This window comes from Capra hircus, chromosome 23, assembly GCF_001704415.2.
Source record: "Capra hircus breed San Clemente chromosome 23, ASM170441v1, whole genome shotgun sequence".
Taxonomy (NCBI): domain Eukaryota; kingdom Metazoa; phylum Chordata; class Mammalia; order Artiodactyla; family Bovidae; genus Capra; species Capra hircus.
Genome location: NC_030830.1, coordinates 15200830 through 15224630, shown reverse-complemented (window position 1 = coordinate 15224630; position 23801 = coordinate 15200830). Strand labels below are relative to the sequence as shown.

Genomic DNA, 23801 nt, shown 5'->3' with positions numbered 1-23801 from the left:
TCCAGGCTGCCTGCGTACCAGGGCCTGGCTGTGGGGCTTTTCCTTATGGACAGTCCACACACAGTGTGAGTTTCAGGCGCAGCACACAGTTCCTCAGTGAAGGTCACCATATATATTAATTTAAAAGTAAATTATAAAGTGCTGGCTCTGCTCCACGCGCTGTTCAGTACCTCCTTGTGGCTATTTTACTCCGGCTGGCTTGTGCCTCTTACCCCCACCCTGTCATGCCCCTCCGCGCTCTCCCCCCACCAGGGACCACTAACTAGTCTTCCCCATATCTAGAGTCTGTCTCCTTTCTGTTATATTCCCTAGCTCGTTGTTGTTTTTAGATTCCACCTCTAAGCGACACCATACAGTGTTTGTCTTTCTCTGACTTACTTCCCTTAGCATAACACCCTCCAAGTCTGTCCACGTTGCAGATCGCAGTCTTGTTCTTTTTCGTGGCTGACACTCCATCGCGTGAATATGCTGCGTCTTCTTGATCCATCCGTGGACACTTGGGCGCGTCCCTGTTTTGGCTGCCGTAAATGATGCTGCTCTGAACACTGAGGAGCACGTCTGGTCCTGGTGCTTTTGGTTTTCCTTGGGCCCAGAAGTGGAATCTGGACCATGTGGCAGTTCCAGGGTTCGTCTGCTGAGAAGCCTCCTCCCTCGTGGTCTCCGGGGTGGCTGCAGCACTTCGCGTTCCCACCAGCAGCGCACAAAGGTTGTCTTCTCCACGTCCTCGGCGACGGGGGTTGGGGGGGTTGTGCTCTTTTCGATGGTGGCCGTCTTGACGGGTGCGAAGCGGCGCCTCGCTGTGGTTCTGACCTGCTTTCCCTGACGGCCGGGATGCAGAGCGTCTTTGCCTGTGCCTGTCGCCATCTGCCCGTGTTCAGTTCGGCGACGTTTTGGCCGGGGTCTTGTGTTTCTGGTGTTCAGCTGTATCAGCTGTCTGTCTATTTTGGATGTTAACTCCTGATCGGTCGTACCACTTGCAAATACTGTCTCCCATTCAGTGGGCTGGCGTTTCCCTTTGTTGACAGTTTTCCTTTACTGTGCAAAACCTTTAACTTCAGGCAGTTTAAGTAGGTCCTGTTTATTTTTCCTTGTGTTTCCTTCACCTGAGGGGATGAGCAGCGTCACCTGCCGATACCTCCTCACAGGCTCTGGGGGCGCTGGGGCCTGGCTGCCCCCTGCCTCCGTCTGAGCTCACCCCAACCTCCTCCTCGCGGACTGGCTCCTCCCCAGCCACCACCCCCGCCGGACAGAACCCACCGTGTCCCTGCTCCAGGCGCACCTCAAGAGTGGGCACTAGGGAGGGACAAAGACGCCTGCATGTGATGAGACACCACGCGGGGCGGATGTGTGTAGCACAGGCTCCCCCTGGGGGCTGACCCAAGACCCGGGGCCTTTGCCGCAAGTGGGCGGAGCTCACCTCTGCCCCGAGAGAGACTCGTCCTGATGGCCCCATCTGCAGGGACGGGTGGGGACAGAGTGCGTGCGGAGGGTCTGATCCCAGGGACGTGGTGTTATCAGTGACTCCAGCCTTAGTGTTTCTGGCAGTGATACTTATGCAGAGATTGGCAGAAATATTTGTTCATCTCTGACTTCACAGAGAGGCAGTGAAAGTAAGTAACACATGGAGGAAGCGAAAAACAGGAGGTTTGTTTTCTGTGTTCAAGATGCCGGGTTCATGTCTTTAAAAGGATAATTTGAAGATTCTTTGTTTTTCCTTTTTCTTTATTCTTTTTTTCCCCCCAAAGATCCCAGAATACTTAGTTCAAGCTTGCTACTTCTAAGAAATCTGCCTTCATACCTACCTTTCTATCGTTAAAGTAACTTAGGTGTTATTACTAGTAAAAAAATCAGGGCCCTTTGGCTCAAATGGTAAAGAATCTGCCTGCAATGCAGGAGACCTGGATTTGATCCCTGCGTGGGGAAGATTCCCCTGGAGAAGGGAAAGGCTACTCACTCCAGTATTCTTGCCTGGAGACGTCCACGGACAGAGGAGCCTGGCGGGCTACAGTCCTTGGGGTCGCAGAGTCAGACACGACTGAGCGACTGACGCATCACCATCACGTCACTAGTAAACCAGATATCCAGTGCACAGTGAACGCAGGTCCTCGTTTCTCTGTGAATCTACTGCTTAAACATGGGCAGGCGCTGCCCTCTCGTGACAAGCTGGAGAAAAGCAGGAACACTTGTGGGACGGAGTAGAGCCTCAGAACCAGCCACAGTAATCATCCCATTCTCTGAACTGAGACTTCTGAAACACGAGAGCCAAAAATGGAATACCAGATTCTGCCACAGCTGTTCCCAATCTTACTAATTTCAAGGGATCCTTGATAGGAAATCAACAGAAAATGGCTTTTGTGGGAAAAATATGTAAAGACGCAGTGCCCAGTACAGACGCAGGCACACGTGTATTGCATTTTATATGTATGCGTTTGTAGACACAGAGGCACTTTTTAAAATCGAGTCCAAAGTTCTACTGCAAATCAAATACGTTTCGTTTGATAGACCTCCCAGGTGGCGCTAGCAGTAAAGAACCCGCCTGCCAGTGGCAGCTCAAGGGATAAAGAATCCACCTGCAATGTGGGAGACCTGGGCTGAGTCCCTGGTTTGGGAAGATCCCGTGGAGAAGGGAAAGGCTACCCACTCCAGTATTCTGGCCTGGAGAATCCCATGGAGAGAGGAGCCTGGTGGGCTACAGGTCCATGGGGTCGCAAAGAGTCAGACACGACTGAAGTGACTTGGCATGCACGCACGCTAACCTAGCACTTTACCACGACCAGTTCTCCTGGACTCTGAGGGGAGCCCAGCTCCTTCACCAGGACAGGACTCCCTTGGGGGCTGTGTGCCCACCTCCCTCAGCACTACCCAGACTCAGACACGGGAAGGTCACCCAGGTGGTTTTGGAGAAAATGACGGCTCACTGGTATCAAAAGCCCGAAAAACACGCACTTTATCCCCAGCACCACACACGGCCCCACAGCGCCCTGCGGCTCCCTGGCGTGACCAGACTCGTGAGGACCAAACGGTTGTTTCAGGCTCTTGCTTCATCCATCTTGTTGCTCAGCTGCAACACTCTCCCAGGGTCGTCATGCCACTCTGCTGCGTTCACCCGGCCAGCGGCCTCCTGCTGAGGACGAGGGTGATCCGATCCGCAGCGCCCTGCTGTTCACAAAGCACCGTGTCTGCTGTGGACGTTCCAGAAGAGAATCCTTGACCGTCTCTTCCCCGCTGCACGTTCTTGCCTCCTCTGTCACAGGCCAACTGGCCACGAGGCTGTGGGTTTCTTTCTGGGCTTTCTGTTTTGCCTCTGGGCCAGCACCACGCTTCTCTGGCTACGGCAGCTTTGTAGCGTCGTCTGGAGTCAGGGAGCCTGCTTCCTCCGGCTCTGCTCTTCTTTCTCAGAGTTGTTTGGCTATTAGAGGTCTTCTGTGTTTCTGTAGGTTTCTGAAATATTTGTTGCAGTTCTGTGGAAAATGTCATGGGTATTCTGATAAGGACTGCGCTGAATCTGTGGACTGCCTCGTGTGGCGGTGGTTTCAAGAACATTAATTCTTCCAATCCAAAAACAGTGTATATTTCCATTTGTTTCTGTCATCTTCTATTTCTTTCACTGGCATCATAGCTTTCAGAGCACAAGTCTTTCACCTCCTTAGGTAGGTGGATTCCTGAGTATTTTACTCCCTTTGATGTGATGGCAACTGAGATTGCTTTCTCAATTTCTCTCACTGAGCGTCTCTTGTTCCTGTACAGAAATGCAACAGGCTGGTTTATTAATTTTTTATCTTGCTGTTTTACCGAATTCACGGATGAGCTCCTGCAGTTTCCTGGTGGCATCTTTAGGATTCTCTATGTATAGTTTCATGTCATCTGCAAACAGCGACAGTCTTACTTCTTTCCAGTTTGGATTCTTCTCTGATTGCTGTGGCTAGGACTTTCATTCAAAGCTACACTGTGTAAACATGGCGAGAGTGCGCACTTGTTCACATGCCTGATCGCAGAGGAAACGCTTTTAGCTTCTCACCATCGAGTATGTTAGCTGTGGGCCTGTGATCATGCTCTGCTCAGTCACTAAGTCGTGTCCAACCCTTTGTGACCCCATGGACTGTAGTCCCCCAGGCTCCTCTGTCCATGGGATTTCCCAGGCAAGAGTACTGGAGTGGGTTGCCATCTTCTCCTCCAGGGGATCTTCCCTGGAGGCGAATCAGACCTGCGTCTCCTGCACCAGCAGGAAGAGTCTTCACCAGTGCGCCACCGGGCAGCCTGGGTTTGTCATATATGGCCTTTATTGTGTTGAGGTGTGTTTCTTCTTGGTGCAGGACCCCCAGCCTGGGGAGCCCGACTTGGGGCTCAGAACTCACTTCTGCCCGAGATCCTCTGGAATCTAGTCCCAGCGTGTGGGTCGGCAGGCCAGTGGGGGTCATGAGGCTTTGTGTTGTGCGTCTGGTCCTCCTGCCCATCTTGTCGTGGCTCCTTCTTCATGTCTTTAGCTGTGGGTCTGTTTGGCAGTTTCTGGTCCTTTTCATCAGCGGCTCTTCCGCAGACGGCTGTGATTCTGGTGGGCCCGTGAGAGGAGGTGAGCGCGGGGTCCCTATGCTCCGCTGTCTTGGCAGCTTTCATCTTGATGTGCTTTGAATGCCTTCATTAATCCGTGGCCACCCTCCTCTCTTCTAAGCCAAGAGCAAGCCTCGGGACAACAGCGTAAGCTAGTAACACTTGGTTTCCCGACACCCCGTATCATGTACAGCAAGTGAGGCTGGTTTTCCCCCTTACGCTGGTGTTTATTATAGAGTCACCGTTGAAAGTGAACGAAGAGGCAGCCTGGGCTGACGGGGGTTGGGGGGAGGGGGACGAGGGACGGGACAGGGCGGGGGTGGAGCCCGGCCCGCCCCGTTGACCCGTGCGCCCCGCAGGTGCGGCGGGCTGGGGCTGGTGCTGGCCAGCGCGGGCTTCGGCATGCTGACGGCGCCCATCATCGAGCTGCACAACCAGAAGGGCTACTTCCTGCACCACGTCATCTTCGCCTGCTGCACGCTCATCTGCATCATCTGCCTCCTGCTGCTGCCCGAGAGCCGGGGCCAGAGTCTGCCCGAGAGCATCCCCGACGGCGAGCACTACACGCGCCAGCCTCTCCTGCCGCCCCGGCGCGGCGAGCAGCCGCTGCTGCCCACCCACGCCGAGCTCAAGGACTACTCGGGGTTGCACGACGCGGCTGCCGCAGGCGACGGGCTGCCTGACGGCGCCACGGCCAACGGCGGGCGGCCCATGTAGCTGGGCGCGGCCGTGGGAGACCCCGCTCCGCGGAGGCTGGGGACCCGAGGGTGGGGGTGGGGGACACTGCAAAACTCTCGAGGAGCGCCCGCGTCTGAGGGAGCAGACCTAGCAGACGACCCTTCAGAGACTTTCTTTTCTGCCATGAAATGTTTGTATTTATTTTGGTCATTTTTACAAGAAGCACTTTATTCCCTTCCCTTCACTGATCTCAAAACGGAGCCCCCTCCTCGGGAAGGACGCGCGCACGCAGGGACCGCGCAGCCCGGCTCCCGGGGGGTCCCCCTGCCCCCGAGCATTCCCACGGCTGCACTTTCCTCAGACTGAGATGTGAATGGTTAGGGTTTTGCTAAAGTCTCTGTGATGGTTTGTAAAGGTCTTTTCTGTAAGGGAAGAACTTCCGCTCTGTGTTAAGGAAAAGCAGCTCACAATCTCATTAAAACCAGCTTCGTCTCTACTTGGAGATCATCCTTTTATACTTGACCCGGAAGCTCTTTCAGGGGAAAAGCATCACCACTTCACCGGAAGTCGTAAATGGTGAGTGGTGACATCGCCAAGGTCTTCCAGCGTAGGTCTGCCGGCTCCGCTCCCCAGCAGCCAGCGCCTCGCCTCCGCGAGTCAGTGCTGGGCCCTCCTCCCGGTGCAGCTCCGCAGGAGAGGCCCCCCCGCGCCGCACCGCCTCGCAGTCAGCGTTTCTGCAGCACGACTTGAATACCGGCTCCTTCCTGAACTAACACCGCACGGAAATCACCAGCCTGGAGGCCCCGGGGAGCCTGCGGGGGACCAGCTGTGCCCTCTGCTTCCTCTGGCCAGGAGCGAGCCTCGGGCGGGGCCTGACCGCAGCCTCGGAGGACATCGAGGCCGACCGAGAGAAGCAATAACCCACCGGAGCTCGCCCCGGCCCCGGCCCCGGCCCACTGTGCTAGGGCGCGCCTCGAGTTCCTCGCCTCGGCCTCCCGACCGTCCAGGTTAGGCCCTCGGCTCCCGTCTGCGGCTGTTTCAGAAGCAGCGCAGGGGAGGCCAAGAAGCTACCCTCGCCAGCCAGGCGGGCACTGTCTTGCCGCAGCTCTGGCACCCGTCTGGGGACAGCCTGGGCTGCTCTGGAAGGCCCAGCCCCCAGCTCTGGGGCACGTCTTTGCTGTGGGCTGTTCTTCCAGGCAGAGTGTGGTCCTGGGTCTGCGCGAAGCAGCAAGTCAACTTTCAGCGCACAGTGGTGCAGCCCCCACGGCCAGGGAAGAGGTGAGCACAAGCCCCACGCTCCCCGCCTGACCCTCCGGCCTGTCTTCCCCCTGCCCCTCACTGTGCCCCTACAGGCTGGCTGACCCCGGCAGGGGCCATGGGCTCAGGAGAACTTTGTGGGGAAGCAAGCAAACTCGCAGGCCTGCGTTCCAGCCCCTCCTCTCTCTCAGTCACTTCTGTTCTCTGTTTCCATGGGCGGGTCACACTCACCTTCACCTCCAGGCCTGTCTGTCTGCTGCGCAGCTCAAGTGCCAAACTGGGAGGTGCCTCAGCCCTTCTCGCATGCTGGGCACAGGGCCCCCCGGTCCAGGACAGGCCCACAGTGCAGGGGCCGGGACAGCAAGCGGGGTCCCCAGGCCCCACCCACCAGCTGTGCCTGCACCTGTGGCAGCAGCCCCAGGCCCTGCGTGGCCTCCCTGGCAGTGTAGACCTCTAGGGAACACGTGAGGCCGCAGGGTGTCCCCGCACACCACTCCCAGACTGTCCGTCTTAGGTGACCGCGGTAGAAGCTGGGCCTGTGGGGTCAGCACTGTCCTGTCACGGTCAGGCCCGGCTGCTGGACTAGAGAAGCTGGCTGAGCTGGGCTCCTGCAGGCGTGAGGGCGGCACTGCCCAGCAGAGGCCTGTGGCAGCACAGGCTTGGGTTTTGTGAGCAACAGCTGAGAAGCAGGGCCAAAGCAGAAAAGCCTCCCGCGGGCCAAGCCCCCGAGACCCCACCCGCGTGGGCAAGGCAGCAGGGCCCGCCTGCTTGGCCAGGCTCTGGTCACGCGTGGGCCCCCGCCCATGTCCTCTGCACTCAGCAGGGAGATGCTGCTCAGGCACCTGAATGCCCGCTGCCCGGGAGACCAGCGCCGCCTCCAGCGCCAACCTGCACACCCCCATCCCAACCCCAGGAAGCCAGGACCCTCTTCCAACAAGTCAGGCACACAAGCGACCCTTCTGCTTTCTGTTCTTTTCCAGAAACCAGTAACAACTCATCCAATATCCTGCATATTACCACCCGAAACAAAGGGTCAAAGAGTTTAAATGTCTCATTTTCTAAGAGCCTGATCACTTTCGACTAGGGGGAAGGGGCTGGTGAGCTGGTTTGACCACAGAAGAGCAAGAATGAGGCCTCGCAGCGGAAGTACTGCCCCAGGTACCACTTCCTACAGCCAAACAAGGGGGCCGAGGGGCCACGAGACTGAGGGGACCCTGGCCAGGACGCAGCCCCGGGCTGGGGGATGCAGCACGCCGGCCTTGCTGGGGGGCCCTCCGTGCCCCACAGCCCCGACCCGGAGGCTCCTGGGCGGGACCTGTGCAGCCCGTGAGTGGACGGGCCCCCTGGAGTGCCTGCTGGCAGCACAGAGCTGCGCCCAGCCCTGACCCGGCCTTCCATGCTGCCTGCATGCCGTCACGGCTGTTGTACCCCAGGGGGGGGATCTGTGTAAATGTACAGAAATAAAGACGTTGCCCCATTAACACACCTCCTCTGGAATGTCTTCCCTACCTCATCCGGTGGGATCCCCTACAGGGCATTTCACAACCACTGGCTACAAGGAATAAACTCTGTTGCTTCAGGTCTCACCGTGTCTCTGCCTCAGCGCCCGTGTGACCCCAGCCCCGGTCCTGCCCCAGGACGGCGAGGGGGGGGGCTCCTGGCCAGGCGGAGGCAGGGCGGGGTGACCGCCCACCACGTGCTGAGTGCCACCCTCAGACCCCCGAGGAGGGGGCGGCAGGTTTCCAAGCTCGCCCCTCTCGTGTGGACATCCTGCTAACCTCACCCGGGGCCTGGAGCCTCCCGAGGAGGGAACGATTCTCACACTGTGACTGTCAGGGAAGACAGCACCCAGAGCTCTCTTTAATGTAGTGCTTTTTTTAACAAGAAAGCAATATTTCTTTAATAAAGTATTTATACCAAACTCTCCTCTCCATAGCCCTGATTTTGTTACCTACTCCGCCCAGAGAGATGCCCGCCGTACCTCCAAGCTGTGACCGGCTGGGGCTGGCAGGTTAGTGGCTTAGCCCGGGACCCGGTCCCTGGAAGGGCCTTTCATCCCGGCTGTCCCAGCTCAGCTGTGGGCACTAGCCGGACACGACACCTGCCACCACGTGAAACAAGCTCCAGGGTCCCAGACCACCATCTCCCGGGACAGAAGGGGCCCACGTGGACCCCAAGCATCAGAGTCCTGTGCTGGCAGCACGCGGGGCACTCTCCAGGCCCACAAAGCAGGGGCCGCTCGACTCTGGGGAGGAAGCTGTGAAAACTCCCCAGGGACGTGACTGGAAGCCAAGTGAGGAACCACCAACCCAGGAACTCTGGCTTCCGGAGAGCAGCACGTGTCCCAGAGAGAATGACGCCACTGTGAGCCACGGAAAAAGGCTGAGGATTAAGATGTGGGCAGAGGGGGACGTGGGCGGGAGGGGCCCGGGGCGTGAAGGAGAGAGCAGACAGAAGGAAAGACGGGCTGGCGGAAGCATGGGGAGGGGCTGACGCTGGGATGTTCAGCGAAGCAGGTAAGCCCGGGACCCAGGTCCTAGGGACCCCGGCACCCAGGGTTTGCAGAGCATTTCTGGCGATAACCCAGCCCGGTTGAGACGGTTCCCACCTACCAGGTGAGGGGTCAAGGCCCAGCAGAGCAAGACCCCGGGGATGGAGCCAGCAGGACGGCCTGACAGTCGTGGCCCACGCCCTCTCTGGGACCGGGCGGCCCCCCATCCTCGCACGTCTTGCTGGGGCCCTCCTCCCGGGACCCACCCTGGTGACAGGAGGGAGGAGGCCAGCCCTTTAAACACAAACAGGAACTCGTGGGCCTGTGCCGCGGTGGAGCCGGGCCATTTATTCAAGCGTCCCCGGAACAGGAACTCGTGGGCCTGTGCCGCGGTGGAGCCGGGCCGTTTACTCAAGCGTCCCCGGCGCCCGAGTCTCTCCGGCTAGAACTTCTCCGGGAAGGCCTGCATCTCCTCCCTGATCCGGTTTTCCACCAGCAACTCGAAGCTGCTGCTGGTGTTTGGAAGGTTATAGCTGACGAAGACCTGCTTGCTGGTCTTCCTGGCTGAAAGAGAGAGACCACAGGGACGCGTGTGACCCCACACCTGCCGTAGCAGAGAAAGGCCTGGGAAAGGCAGGCTTTTCGAGAGCAAAGAAAGCTCTGACTCCGACGACATCACGGGCAACTGCTGCAAAACAGACCAGCTGCCGGAGCCTGCCGGCGTCTGGAAGAGCAGCTCTGAGAGCCACGGCCCCAGGGCCCAGTGAGGCGCACCCCCAGCCCCCGAGTCTGCTCAAGGACCCCGGTGTCTGCGAGCCCCTGCACTACACACAGGTGGCTGCTCCGCGTCTTCAAACCACAGATGATGTCCACAGATTTAAAATATAAAGGTCCTTCAATACGACCCTCTCCCCCAACCCCACCACCCTCCTCCCAGAGGAGGTGACACTCCTATGTGAACGTATGTGCAGGTGTGCACACACGCACACACATGGGTGTGGTTTTCAATTGGACGCTGAACACACGTCTGAGCCCCTTTCTACAGAACCACCCAGGGCAGGTGGGAGCAGCTCCAACCGTGAAAACCAACCTCAGCTGTAACCCCAGGTCCTGAGGACTAAGCGGGCGGTACCAGCCCCCTCACCTGGTCCCACCCCCGAGGCAGAGGCAAAGCACTCCTCGCTACAGGCCACAGAGACAGATGAGTCCCACCATCAGAGGCAACAGTGGGCGGAGGGGGAAGCTGGGCCCTTCACATCACAGCAGCTCCACGTTCAGTGGCAGAAAGTCCCTGCCCCCAGGGGCTGCTGACTCCCATCCCTTCACGCGCCAACCCCGAGCCCACCTTCCACGTCCGCCCAGCAGCCCCTCTGCCCTCCAGAGCCGCATGGAGCAAGGGGTCCCCATTCACGGGAAGCCCCCAGGGCCCCCAGGTCGCTCATCTCTCCCACACAAGACGGTCTCGAGACACTTGTCTCTCCAGCACCATCCAGACAACCAGTAACAGTTAATAACGCCTTCTACTGCAGGGTCCAGACCCCAGCTCCAAAGGACAACAAGCAAGGCGTCCCAGGTCGGCCGGCCATGATCTCAGCAAGCATGTCACCTGCCCCGGGGGACGCTGGCATCTCACCACGTGCGTCTGACCCTGCTGGGCGGTGGGCTGGCATCTCACCACGCATGCCTGTCCCTGCTGGGTGGTGGCCAATGGCTGCCAGGTTTGTGGATATCGGTAGGTAGGCGCCTCCATCACATCTGACTTAAGTTACAGAGCATGTCTGTATTCTGTTTCAGATTACGTTGCTTGTAAACTGATGTAAACCACGTGAAAGAAAAATGCTAATTTAAAAAAACCCCAACATTTGCACAAAATGCAAAAAAAAAGATTAAAAGAGCCCCGGTTTACGCTCACAGATTGCCTCACCCCCAGGACACTGGGAGCCAGCTCATTCGTGTCTCCTCAAACGAGCTCCCGCTGCCTCCTCTCCCGGACTCTGTCCACACTCGGGGACCCCTCAGTCCCAGCTCCACACGCCAGCAGGCTCCCGCCCTCCTCCACCAGGCCCAGCAAACGGAGGTCTGGCTGCTGCGGGGGGTGGTGTTACCCTGAAACGCAGGCACACACAGTGAGGCGAAAGGGCGGCAGGCTTCCAACCCATTTCCACTGAAAACTAGCAACTCTGGCGAAGGCAGAGAAGGAGCGGCAGCACCTGGGAACCAGACGAAGGCGAAACAGGAAGCTTTCCTATTCTTCCTGCTGGTTATCTGTGGATTCAGAGCTGCTTCCTGTTAAGAGGTCACCAAGATAACGTACTACTCGGGTTCCTATACCTTGAGACTAAAGCTCAAGTGTGGTGGATGGTCCTGAGACACGGCCGCTGGCCCTGTGGTCTCCACCCCGTCTGGTGCGGCCTGTGGGCGCTGTGACAACCCCGCCCCTAGAAAGCTGCCGTTCCCCGGGCTGCACGTGACTGTGGGGCGTCCCAGAGCGACCAGCACAGACATGCCCACTCCCCAGGGACCAGGCTGACAGATCTGTGAACACAACCACAGGTAAGCGCCTCAAAACCATGGCAGGGGTCCCGTCGCCACACCCCGGCCAGGCACCGGGCTCCGCACGTGGCCGGGACACTCAGGCCAGACGGGGGCGAGGCTGCTCGACCCACTGAGGTCCCCAAGCACCAGGGACCACCGGGCACGGGCATCCTCACCTGGACCAGCGAGGCATCTGCAGGACGTGTGCTCTGGGTACAGTGGAGGCTGGAGCCCCCAACCTCGCCAGGCCCTCTCCCTTCGAGCTCTGAGCAGCATCACGTGCAGTGGGTGCTACCTGGAGCCGCTGCCACTGGTACCGTGGGCGTCCCTCACCCTCGCCTCCCATGAGGACGAGGAGCAAAATCACCTGTCACTCATCGGCTTGGAGGCAACCAAGGCCATCGGAGCGCATGGGGAGCAGGCCCCTGGAGAGGGTGCTGGCACCACCTCCTGAGACCCGTGCGTAAGGCCTGGGCTTCCTGCAGCAAGCAGGGCGGGTCACCTCCCAGACAGAGACCGTTCCCCTGCTCCACTGAACAGCGAGGTCCCCACCTGGGCACTCCGGCAGCTGAGCTGCAGAACTTACCTAAGCGCTGGGCGAGGCCGGTGGACATGGTGTCAGACGTGTCCCCGAGGAGGGCAGTAGACAGGGGGATGGAGTCCTGCAAGGAAAACAGAGCGATACTGGTTCCTCTGCGAGGTCCAGCCCTCCTGGATCACCTGGGCCCCCCTTCCTGCCACAGACCAGCCTCCCCCTGCGGTGGGCCTGTGTCCTCTCCCAGCAGCAGACAGGCCTGCCCAGGGAAGGGCTGGAGCAGCCCAGACGGGCAAGTGGGTGCAAAGTCAGAGGGGCGGGGGCACCGCAGCCGTGATGGGGCCTGGAGGTCCATGCAGGCTCTGAACTCTTGGGGGTCTGAGCGGAGGGACGACAACGCTGATGCTGTCAGTGCCAGGCTAAGCCAGGTCCTGCAAGAGGAATGTCCAGGTCCTAGCGTCCTGACCCCAGCACCTGCGAAGGTGACTTTATTTGGACACAGGGTCTCTGCAGATGTAGTTGAGATGTAAGCAAGGGGAGGTGGACTCTTCCTCTAACAGGACTGGTATCTTAGGAAGAAGGGGAGAGACAGATGCACAGAGGAGGCCTGGGACACTGGAGCAGGACTGGGGTGATGAGGCTGCCAGACCAGGGGCCGCAAGGTGGGAGCAGCACAGCAAGCCCAGAGGCGGGAGGAAGCAGCCCGCTGACGCCTGATTCCGCCTTCTCTGCTGTTCTCAAGCTCCCCGGGCTGCGGTCCGTGGTTACAGCAGCTCTGACACACGGTGGCAAAGAGGACCTCGGCCGAGGGCAGCGATGGCGTGGGGCCCAGGTGACAGGTGAGGGAGGTGAGAAGTGGCCGGATTCTGCGGGAGGGGCGGCCCTGGAGGAGCGGCCTGGGGTCTGGAGGGCCCAGTGGGACACCAGTTACAGCCCGATGGGACAGCGGAGGGAAAGGGCGGGAGAGAGGTCCGTGCGGGAGACGTAAGCAAACGCGGTCAGCGAGGAGCCGGCAGAAAACCGGGGGGACACGCCACCCCCGGCCCAGGGAGGGTGAGAGCTGACAGCAGAGGTCCCACGGGGGCCCCGACACTCCAACCAGAGACGCGGGTGGGGGGGAACCAGCCGTGCGGCGGGACAGAGCCCCGCGGCGGGCGGCGCCGCCCCCGGCCGCCCCCGGCCGCCCCCGGCCGCCCCCGGCCGCCCCGGCCGCCCCCGGCCGCCCCCGGCCGCCCCCGGCCGCCCCCGGCCGCCCCCGGCCGCCCCCGGCCGCCCCGGCCGCCCCCGGCCGCCCCCGGCCCCTCCCCCACCCGCCCCGCCGGGAGCCCAGCGCCCCTCCCCCTGCCTCCGCCCCCTCCCCTCCCCTCCCCGCCCCCCGCCGCACTCACGTAGCGCGTGCACATGGCCACGGCGAGGTTGCGCAGGTGCGGCGTGGCCCCCACCCAGAGGAAGAGCGAGTCCGTCAGCCGCATCACGTGGAAGTGGACGAGCTGCTCCCACAGCCGCGCGCTGAAGTTGTGCAGGGACACGTCCCCGTCGGCGGCAGCCGCCGGCCGCTCCATCCGCCCGGAGCCCGGCCGCGCCAACCCGCACGCCGCCACCAGACGCCAGCGGGAGAGCGCCGGAAGGCCGAGTGGGCGGGGCCTTCCGGGAAGGCGGGGCCTGGGTGGGAAGTTGAGGGGCGGGCCCGGGAGGGGGCGGGGCGGGCCCGGGAGGGGCGGGGCGGAGCGGGCCCGGGAGGGGGCGGGGCGGGCCGGCGTCTTCATTGGGCGCAGTGTAGACTCGCAGGAGCACCTTCCCGGGTATAGACGCATGATCTCGGGCTGTTTACTCGGTGCCACGAGCGCTCAGCGCGGCCGCCTGTGTCCCGCGAGCTGGATTACACTTTCTAAAACCCTGCTGCTGCCAGCAGCCCCGTAGCTGCAGGAGGCCCATGAGAATGGCAGCGATGTTGGGGGAGCTCTCAAAAGGAGAGCTGCGTGGACTGAGTTAGGGGCGTGGGCTAGCGCGCCTTTGGTCCGAGACCGCAGAGCTGACCCCTGTACAAGCGTGGGCCTCGGCTAACGGTTCAGCCCGAGACTCAGTCTCCCCATCTGCCTCAGAGACGGGGACGGGGGCCACTGTCAGCCCTGCTGAGGAGCTTGACTTGAGTCACTCTGGAACCCTCAGAGTTGACACAGGGACCCTGCAGTGTGTTGAGAGAGTGTCTTTGTAGTAAAAAGCACACAGAGCCCATTCTTCTCAGATTCTGTTGCAACTAACTTGGGCTTAAGGATAGAGACGTCAGTTCTTCCTTTTAAATCTCTAATAGGTCTAAATTAAACTGACAGTTAAGAAAGTAAGTATTGTTAAAAAGTTTGCTCTGTTCGCTGATTAATGATTCAATGTAGAATTTTCAGGTCAATATTATAATAGATTAACAGCTTTATTAAGAAACTACAGTAACTGCACTGATCAAAGTATACAAACTGAAGCTGTAACACGTGTAACTCATAAAATCATCACCACGATCAAGAGGGTACATGTCCATCACCCCCAGAGGCTTCCTCAAGCCCCTGGGAACGCTTCCTGACCCCCACCCGGGACGCTGCGCCGCACTCAGTCACAGAGCAGTTTGCATTTTCTAGAGTTTTATGTAAATGGAAGGTACGGTGTGGACAGTGTTTTGTCTGCCGTTTCTCTCCTCACAGTTATTTTGAGATTCACGCAGGCTGTTAGGAGTCAGTGATGATCCGGGCTCCGCTGCCTGGACACACCGCTGTGTGTTTAGCTGCCTTGCGGTGGTGTCCACTTGGGCAGTTTTCAGTTTGGGGATGCTGCAGTCAAGCTGCTGCAAACACGTGTGAACAAGTAAGTCTCTGTATGAACATGTGCTTTCATTTCTCGTAAAGACCTGGAGCAGAGTGGTTGTACCATGTGTAACTTCTTGAGAACCTGACAGGCTGTTTCCACAGTGACTGTGCACTGTATGTTCCCAGTCTGTTTCATTTAGCCGTCCTAAGGAATATCTCAATGCAAGTTTAATTTGCATTTCCTTAATTATTAATGAACTTCAATTTATGCATTACATCATACACAAAGTGAAGTCAAAATGGTTCAGAGACGTAAATGGGAAACCTCAAGCTGCCGGACTTGCAGAAGACATAGGGGAAAGCCTGTGACCTTTCATCAGACCAAGATTTCACAACAAAATACCAGAAGTGTGATCTGTGAAAAAATAAGTCAACAAACTGGACTGACACAGCAGGTGATGTCACCCCACATTAACTCCTAATACCCTCTTAATGCCTTGTCCCCTTAGAAGACCAACGCCATTTTCAAATCAAGAGTTTCTCTCTCTGAAGAATCCTGAAGAGCTGTCTGTGAACCTAAGGCAACTAGCTAACCCCCTGTTCCCTGTCTCCTCCCCAGTCCAGCCCCAGCACAGGTGGGATCGTACTCCTCTCTGTTCTTCCCACTGGGCTCAGATAACCACCAGGGAAGTCACATGACCCAGCAGGCAGGCTTACAACCTCTAACCACCCCATCAGCAGCTGTCCCTAACACACTGCCCTGCGGGCCCCAGGATTGCACCCTCTCATTTGCCTCGAGGACGCTTCCCCTCAAGCCCTAACCCCACCAAGCCCAAGTTCACCAGATAACCCAGCTTCTGCATTTAGAAAGAAAATCGAGGTTGTCAGGCTCAATTTCCCCAAGGCCTTGTCCCTCTACTCAAACCCATACCTTCCGGCGGCCTCATTCTTACCTCCTTCTCCCCCTCATTAAGCAGAGATGCCCCCTCCCTGTGTCCGAGGTTGATTCTTCCCTCTGCGCTCTGACCCTGCCCTCCTGCATGTCCTCAGGAACCCACCCCATCAACCATGCCAGTTCTGCAAACACTGTGGTGGCCTCTGAGATGTGCCTCCCAGACCCCCTTCAAGAAAGGACTGGCTGTCCCAGCTGCTGGAACTGCCCAGAGCGGACAGCCTCCCGCTGTGGGCTCCTTCGGGGTCTGCACCCCCTCCCCAGGCAGCCCACACCCAGTGACTGACAGAAGCAGCTGCGGAAAGGCTAGGCCATTTCAGCTCAACACAGAACAACTGCGGGGGCCATTTTCATTCCAGAGTGATGCTCTGCAGACACTGAGCTCCACAAGGAGGCCCAGCCCCACCCCCACCGCCTGCCCTGTGCTCCCCCGCCCTCCCTGACTTCCCTGCAGGAGAGCCCCTCTGTCCGGAGGTTCGCTGACTCTGCCCAGTGGGGAGCCTCTCCTGGCCTGCCTTTTTACTTCACACAGAGCAATCATTGGCACAATGGCCTTTTTCCTGCCCACCTTCCTTCTCAGGAAGCTCCTGGGGCAGCTCCGGGGCTCCTCACCTTGGGGTAGGTAGCTGGCAGGGCCCTGGGGGCACACGGAAGATGGACTGAGTGGTTGGGGGAGTGAGGGAGCTGGAGGAACAGCCAGGGACTTCTCGGGGCTGCAGGCTCCTGGCCTGGCCCAGCTCTCACTAGCGCTGTGTCCCTGCGCTGGGCCTCTGTTACCTTAGCTGGAAATGAAAAGACTGGCTTAGGTCACCTCCAGGGCCCCTTCCTGAAGCGACTTAGCAGCAGCAGCAAGGCGCCTTCCAGAGCTAGTGTCCTGTGAAGATCAGATAAGCATGCAGACGGGTAACAGGATCCTTCCACTCCAGGACAGGCAGGAGCCTGTAATTCTGCAGGGGGCCGCAGGGTGGCAGGTGGGAAGGAGGCGGGCCCCGTGCAGAGCCGCCTTGGCTTTGCAGAGCAAAGGAAGGGCCTGGATCCTATCTTCAGGGTCAGTCTTTTCTCTAAACTGTGCAATTTTAGAACACTCAGGTAAAAGAGCAGGTCCTGGTTCCCACGCTGCCCACAGCCCCCAGATGCAAAGCCAGCAGCAGGAGGCTTCAGGAGATATCAGCCTGCCAGCTGTGGGCTTGAAGAGGGGATGGGCCGGTGTTTCAACTCATCCCTCTCCTCTCTCTGCCACCCCTCTGGGTTGTGAGCCTCGGTCTGGTGTGAATTTCACCAAGAACTACAGGCTTTAGGTGATGGATAAGAGAACCGCCCATGGGGAGGACACCTATCAGCTTCCTCCCAGGGGAGGAAAGGTGAGTCCCAGGTTCATGATGGGCCCCACCTGGAGATGCAGCTGTGCGCAGGCACATGTGTGGCGTGTTCACAGCACAGTGAGTCACAAGAACATCCAGGATGTCAGCAGCATCACCAGAGTCTCTCATGAGATCCTTGGGCCTTTAATCCAAAGTCAAACCCAAACTCTGATGTATGCCAGGTTAGTAATAGACCAGGTTACATGATGGTAATGTTTTAACCCTGAAACAGCAGTGCTGTGACGGAACCAACTCTTGTCTTCAGCTCACGATGTGTTTCTAGCTTGGACAAGGGGGTAGGAGGTGGGGGAGTGGGGGTACTGGGCTCCAGGTGCCACCTCGGGTCACAGCTGCAGTGCTGGGTCCAGCCTTTCAGTGCTCTGACCCAGAAGTGACGCATCACAGCCTCTTATAGCCCACTCACCGCAGATAGCCACCCGTCACTGTGGCTGGGCGTGGAGGGGTTCCAGGACGGGGGGCAGATGGAGTGTTGGATGAGCACCACTATTCTGCCACCGCAACAGAACAGCACGATTTTCTAAGAGTGACCACAACCAGTGCAGTCCAGATTTTCCAGGGCCCCGGGTCAGGTGGCGTGGCCCAAATGGTTAAACCATTTGAGTCATTTTCTAAACCGAAGAGTATTCGATAATGCATGCCCTGCCCCCGATCTGTCCCACCCCCCGCCCCAACCCGGAAAACCTTCTCCAACTGAACCATTACGTGCACTTCCATCCCGGGATTAAGTCCAGCCCCTCACACTTGGGCCCCGTCTCACGTCCAGGGCGGCACCAGCAGGTCCTGCATCTTTGACCCGCCCCTCCCTGCTGGACTGCTCCTGTCGGCGTGCAGACGCATCCTTAAACAGATCCCTGTCTCCCCACTGGCTCTGAGCGGCCCCGCAACATGCCTGCCATTCTGCCATTCCTCACCCTTGCCTTCTTGAACCCACTCCATCCAGCTGCCTTTCCGCGCCTGAGCGGGTCCCACCGACGCCACCAAAGACCTCAGCTGTGAGAGCCGTAGGCTGACACAGCCTCTCGGCTGCCCTGGCTGCTGCAGCTTCCAGCATGTCTCCTCCCTCCTGCCCCTTCTCAGGGTCCCCCCAGGTTCTGGGTCATGGTGGTCCCAGTTTCCCCGCTCCAGGGCCCACTTGCTGCCCGAGCAGCTCTCCCTGCCAGGGGACCCCACCTCACAGCCCACACCGACCTCCCCCGAATTTGTGTCCCTGGAGGCAGCCTCCTTTCTGAGCTTCAACCCTATAAGTTCAGCTGCCCACCAAGCATTTCCATTCGAATGTGCCTAGAAACCTCTCATTTTCCAGGGGTCCCCCGGCAAGCTGGTCCCTCCAGTCTCCCAGTTTAGAACTGGCCCCTGATTGTTAGGCATTCAGGCATCTCCCTGCTGGCTCCGCCCATCGCCTCCATCTGAAGCAGACACTAACCTAAATGGTTCCCCCACCCCAAGGCCTCCACCCTCATCTCAGCCCCTGGCCAGATAACTATTCTCAGAATAGCAGGGTGAGTCCTTTAAGCAGCTCTCATCTTCCCTCATTTTTAAAATAAGAGGATTAGATTCTCCAACCAAAGTTACCTAATGTGAGGAGTCTGTTTTCAGGGAAGACTTCTAAAAGGGGCTATCAGAACTATTCTTTGTGTGTGTGTGTGTGTGTGTGCGCGTGTGTGCCTGTGTGTGTGTGTTAGTTGCTCAGTCGTGCCCAACTCTTTGTGAACCCCATGGACAGAGGAGCCTGGAGGGCTCCATGGGATTCTCCAGGCAAGAATAGTGGAATGGGTTGCTATTTCCTTCTCCAGGGATCTTCCCAACCGAGGACCTGAACCCGAGTCTCCTGCATTGCAGGCAGATTCTTTGCCATCTGAGCCACCGGGGAAGCCCCCATCAGTCTTTGAAGTCCCCAAAGGCTAGCGTTCCCAGTGCATCCACCTCTCCCTTGCTCCTCAGGCCAGCTCCCCTACTCTCTCTCCACGAATGCAGACAAAATATTTTTGCTGGCACCAACTGTCCCAGAGCATTCCTTAGCACTGGCATGAAAGAAAAGCTCTGCCCAGGTTCTGACGTCATCAGGCTCAGGCACGAAAGGAAAACAAGATGACCCTGCTGGTGTGCTCCAGAGGAAGACAAACCTTCAGGAGGCAGAAGCAAGCTGAGCCGTCACTGTTACCACGGATAGAATCCTCTACCGTGAGATTTTCCTGTAACTGCTTTTAAAATGTTCAGTTTCTTTACCAATTACACTTCAACACAGCCCCACCCCACCCAGAGGTTAACCTGCTCAGCCTCTGCTGCAGACCAGCCGACCCCCTCACTTCACCTCCATCCTGGGCCCAGCAGGAGCCCCAGTTCTCACGGTTCTCTGGACGAACCATGCTGCTGCTGCTAAGTCGCTTCATTCATGTCCGACTCTGTGCAACCCCATAGACATAGACGGAAGCCCACCAGGCTCCCCCATCCCTGGGATTCTCCAGGCAAGAACACTGGAGTGGGTTGCCATTTCCTTCTCCAATGCATGAAAGAGAAAAATGAAAGGGAAGTCGCTCAGTCGTGTCCGATTCTTCACGACCCCATGGACTGCAGCCTATCAGGCTCCTCCGTCCATGGGATTTTCCAGGCAAGAGTACTGGAGTGTGGTGCCACTGCCTTCTCCGGGAGGAACCATGAATGATGAATAAAAAGGTTCCCCCAGTCTGGCTGGCCAGGGGTGCAGCCACGTGGGTGCCCACCCACAGTCCCAGGGAAGGTGGACACAAGCCCAGAATTCAGGAGCTAGAGCAGGAAAGGGCGTTCCAACAAGGGCAATGGCTGGGTGTCCTCACCCGGCTGACCCCTGCAGCTTCTAGGACTCACTGAGCTCTGGGCTAGAGGATGGCATCTGACCCCCCAGGCAGAGCTGCTGCTGCTAAGTCGCTTCAGTCGTGTCTAACTCTGTGCAACCCCATAGACGGCCTCCCACCAGGCTCCCCCGTCCCTGGGATTCTCCAGGCAAGAACACTGAAGTGGGTTGCCATTTCCTTCTCCAATGCATGAAACTGAAAAGTGAAAGGGAAGTTGCCCAGTTGAGTCCTACTCTTGGCGACCCCATAAACTACAGCCTACCAGGCTCCTCCGTCCATGGGATTTTCCAGGCAAGAGTACTGGAGTGAGATGCCATTGCCTTCTCCGCCCCAGGCAGGGCCCGGATGATAATTAACAACGGGGGCAGGTGCCCGGCCACTTGCGGGAGACCCTCACAAGGATCCCATGAGCTGACTGTTATGACTTGAGTTTTCAAACAAGGAAATGAACAAGGAGGGACAAGGGACCCCAGAGACCCTTGGTCACTGCGGGCAGGGCTGGGCCTCTACCTACCCAATGGGGCCTCTTTTCCCATCACCAGGGAGGGGGCGCTGAATGCCAGCCAGGGAGCCAGGATGCAAGGCGTGCACCAGCCGGGGGCGGGGAGCCTGTTCCACACCGCATCCCTTGTCGGCTTCCACGGCTGGACACCAGCCACGGCCCTGAAGGTGGGCAGGGGCTCGGCCCGGGTCACCAAAGCCAGGGGGACTTCTATCCTCTCTCATCCCAGACCTCAGGATTTCCCACGACCCCAGTTGTTAACCTTTCAGTTATGCGGCTCTCAATGTGATTGTTTTGTGACTCAGCATTTTTCAGATGAGCAAACTCACACACCCGGAGGAGCACCCACTCCACGGATGGGGTAGGCCACTTGTGGTGGGGACATGTGGCCATCGTGGGTGTGTCGCTGTTGGGAGGGCCCCCCTGAAGGCGCTGGGGAGCCCGTGGGGTGGCTGACACGAGGAGACGCGGGAGGAAGTGGAGACACAGCTGCGGGTTGAGGCTCCGGGCGCGGCCCCCCAGGCTTCTTCAGAATCCTGGCAGCCCTCGGAGCCGAGGACCGCGCCCCCAGGAGCGGACAAGGAGGACGGGGAACAAAAGCTGCTTCTCCCGAACACTGTGCGGCTCCTGGGGAAGGGTCACGTGACGCAGAGCAAAGCTCAGTCTGCAAGGCCCGGCGGGGGAGGGGGCGGGGAGAAGGAGGGGAGGGAGGGGAGGGAGGGGAGGGAGGGAGGGGAGGGAGGGGAGGGAGGGAGGGAGGGAGGGGAGGGAGGGGAGGGGGGCGGGGGAGGGGGAGGGGGCGGCCGGCGGCTCAGAGCACTGGGGTCTTCAGCGTCACAGCCCCTTTCCTGCCAGGGTGCCAGCCCGGCCCCTCGGCCCCCGAGCCCCTCCCAGAGCGTAGACCTGCAGGGCCCAGACCGTGGCTGCCGGGTGGGTCCCTTCCTGGTGTTTTCTTCCCGGCCCTGAAGAGGAGTCCAGCGGCCCCAAAACGAAAGACGCGGCCCATGAAAGCAGCTGTTATTTCAAGGAGAGCGGGGAGCAAGCCAAAGGAAAAATGAAAAGGCCCAGCGACAAAACGCCCATTCATGGGCTCACTCGGCAAACATTTACTGAGGCCATCTGTGCTCCAGGCCCGCCCCGAGTGCTGGGGGCACAAAGATGCTCTTGAGCGCGCGCCCCGCCCCCGGCTGCCCAGCCCGTCCGCCCGGCGCGCGGGGAGGGCCGCACCCCTCCACCCCCGCGCTCAGCTTCCGGAGAGCGGCCGTGTGCACGCGCATTGCGCCCGGATGAATGGACCTGCGCACTGTGCGGGGCGCAGGTGCATCCGTGCTGCCGGATACCTGGTTACTCTCCGGGGCGGGAGATGGAGACCACCAAGGGGCCCAGGAAGGCGTGCAGTGCCCACCAGGAGGGTCCTGAAGCCGTCCCCTCTGATCTGAGCACTTTCTGCATTGATCCTTGACTAGCCTACGAGTCTATGTGTCTGTATAGGTATTTATAGGCACGTCTGTATAGACTCAGAGCAGGAGGCCTTCCACGGCACCTTTTCCACTGCCTCTGCACAGAACCAGATCTAAACAGAACTGGCCCCTTCCCTATTTGCCCCAAATTTTATCACATCTCCACCAAAAAGGTCTTTATCCCAGTCCATAAAATGCAATAATTAAGTCCATTGATCCTAATGATGGTTCTGTTGCAGGAAGAGGGACCCCTTCCAGGGCCGGAAACTGGGCTCTTGTCTAACACTCAGAAATGAATTGTCCGAGGAGACACACGTGCTGACAAAATCAAGAGATTTTATTGGGAAAGGGCGCCCGGGGGGAGAGCAGCAGGGTAGGGGAACCCAGGAGAGCTGCAGCTGATGGGATTAGTTTCCAGGTGGTCTTTGGCCAATCATTCTAATTTAAAGTCTTTCCTGGTGGCGCATGCATCGCTCAGCCAAGGTGGATGCTAGCGAGAGGGATTCCAGAAAGTGGACGAGCACGCGATGTCTCCTTTAGCCCTTTCCCGAACTTTTCCGGTTGGTAGTGGCTTATTAGTTCCATAGTCCTTTTCAGGATCTCCTGTCATAAAACAGCTCATGCAGATGGTTACTATGGTGCCTGGCCAGGGTGGGCGGTTTCAATCAGTGTGCTTCCCCTGACAGTTCCTGGTTTATAGGGAAAGTGAGTTCCCAGCTTTTCACTTACCCATGCATATGTTTATCCTACAAATTATTGAGTGACAACTGTGCTGTGTACCAGGCACCAGGGGAACAAAAGAAAATGAAGACAAAGCTCTTTTTAACGAAAGGAATGGAGAAGCAAATAACTACGCTGCAGCACGGCAAGGGCTGGGCTCGAGGCACAGCGGGTAGGGTGGGGCCGCCCAGCGCAGATGGAGCCCTCAGGAGGAGCTCCTGGAAGAGGCGGCGCCGTGCCGGAGGATGAGGGGAGTCAGACGGACGACGGGAGGCCTGGGCACGGCTGGGGGAGTGTGCAGGGTGATGAGCAGTTGGGGTCCGCCTGGAGAACACACCTGGGGACACAGGGCAGAGAAGGTTCAGAGGCTGGTACACAGACAGGGAGAGAGATGAGCTGAGAAGGCGCTGACGCGGACGGAAGGGGAGGACTACAGTCCGCAGGATTCTCCCAGCCGACCTGGCTCTATAAGAAACCCTCATCTGAACGTCTAGGACCCCACTCAGAGTGGGGACTCTGCCTTAAAAACGGAGGAAATTCTGCAGCAGGCTACAGCGTGAGGAACCTGAGGATACTGTGCTCAGTGAGACAAGCCAGACCCGGGGAGAGGAGCGGGGAGCTGGTGTCTAATGGGGTAGAGTTTCAGGTTTGCAAGGTGAGGAGTCAGCCCTGTGGATGGATGGTGTGATGGCTACAAAACAGTGTGAACGGATGTGATACCACAGGCCTCATACTTCAGAATGGTTAAAAGGGGAGTTTTATGTGTTTTCCCATATTTTTTATATTTTTTTTAGAAAAAGAAAGGTGACCTGAGCTTGGAAAGTCAACTACATTCATATGATGTATTCAACCAGACCCCTAAGAAGGCTTCCCTGGTAGCTCAGACAATAAAGAGTCTGCCTGCAATGCAGGAGACCCGGGTTCGATTCCTGGGTCGGGAAGATCCCCTGGAGAAGGAAATGGCAACCCACTCCAATATTCTTGCCTGGAAGATCACATGGATGGAGGAGCCTGGCGGGCAACACCCCATGGGGTCGCAAAGAGTCAGACACACAACCAACACACACACGCCTCACCCTAAGAAGCCGGCACGCACTCTGCTGTCCAAACCATGCCAG

General features: G+C 58.5%; 2 protein-coding genes across 4 annotated transcripts in view; one reads left to right on the top strand and one right to left on the bottom strand.

Annotated features, from left to right (window-relative positions):
- The window catches only part of SLC22A23 (solute carrier family 22 member 23), a 127611-nt gene extending 119545 nt beyond the window's left edge, over positions 1 to 8066 (top strand). For 2 of the 3 annotated variants that reach the window (XM_018038802.1, XM_018038804.1), the window contains 2 exons: positions 4908 to 6504; positions 7464 to 8066. In XM_018038802.1, the coding sequence (XP_017894291.1) occupies positions 4908 to 5265 (358 nt within the window). In that variant the 3' untranslated portion in view covers positions 5266 to 6504; positions 7464 to 8066. Of the gene's footprint in view, positions 1 to 4907 lie in introns of all 3 variants that reach the window. The other variant, XM_018038803.1, reaches the window with a different exon arrangement.
- On the bottom strand, positions 9289 to 13688 carry PSMG4 (proteasome assembly chaperone 4). The gene is made up of 3 exons (XM_018038805.1): positions 13433 to 13688; positions 12096 to 12171; positions 9289 to 9538 (listed from the first exon to the last, which is right to left on the bottom strand). The coding sequence occupies exons 1-3, from the start codon at positions 13604 to 13606 to the stop codon at positions 9417 to 9419; spliced, it is 372 nt and encodes a 123-aa protein (XP_017894294.1). The 5' UTR covers positions 13607 to 13688; the 3' UTR covers positions 9289 to 9416.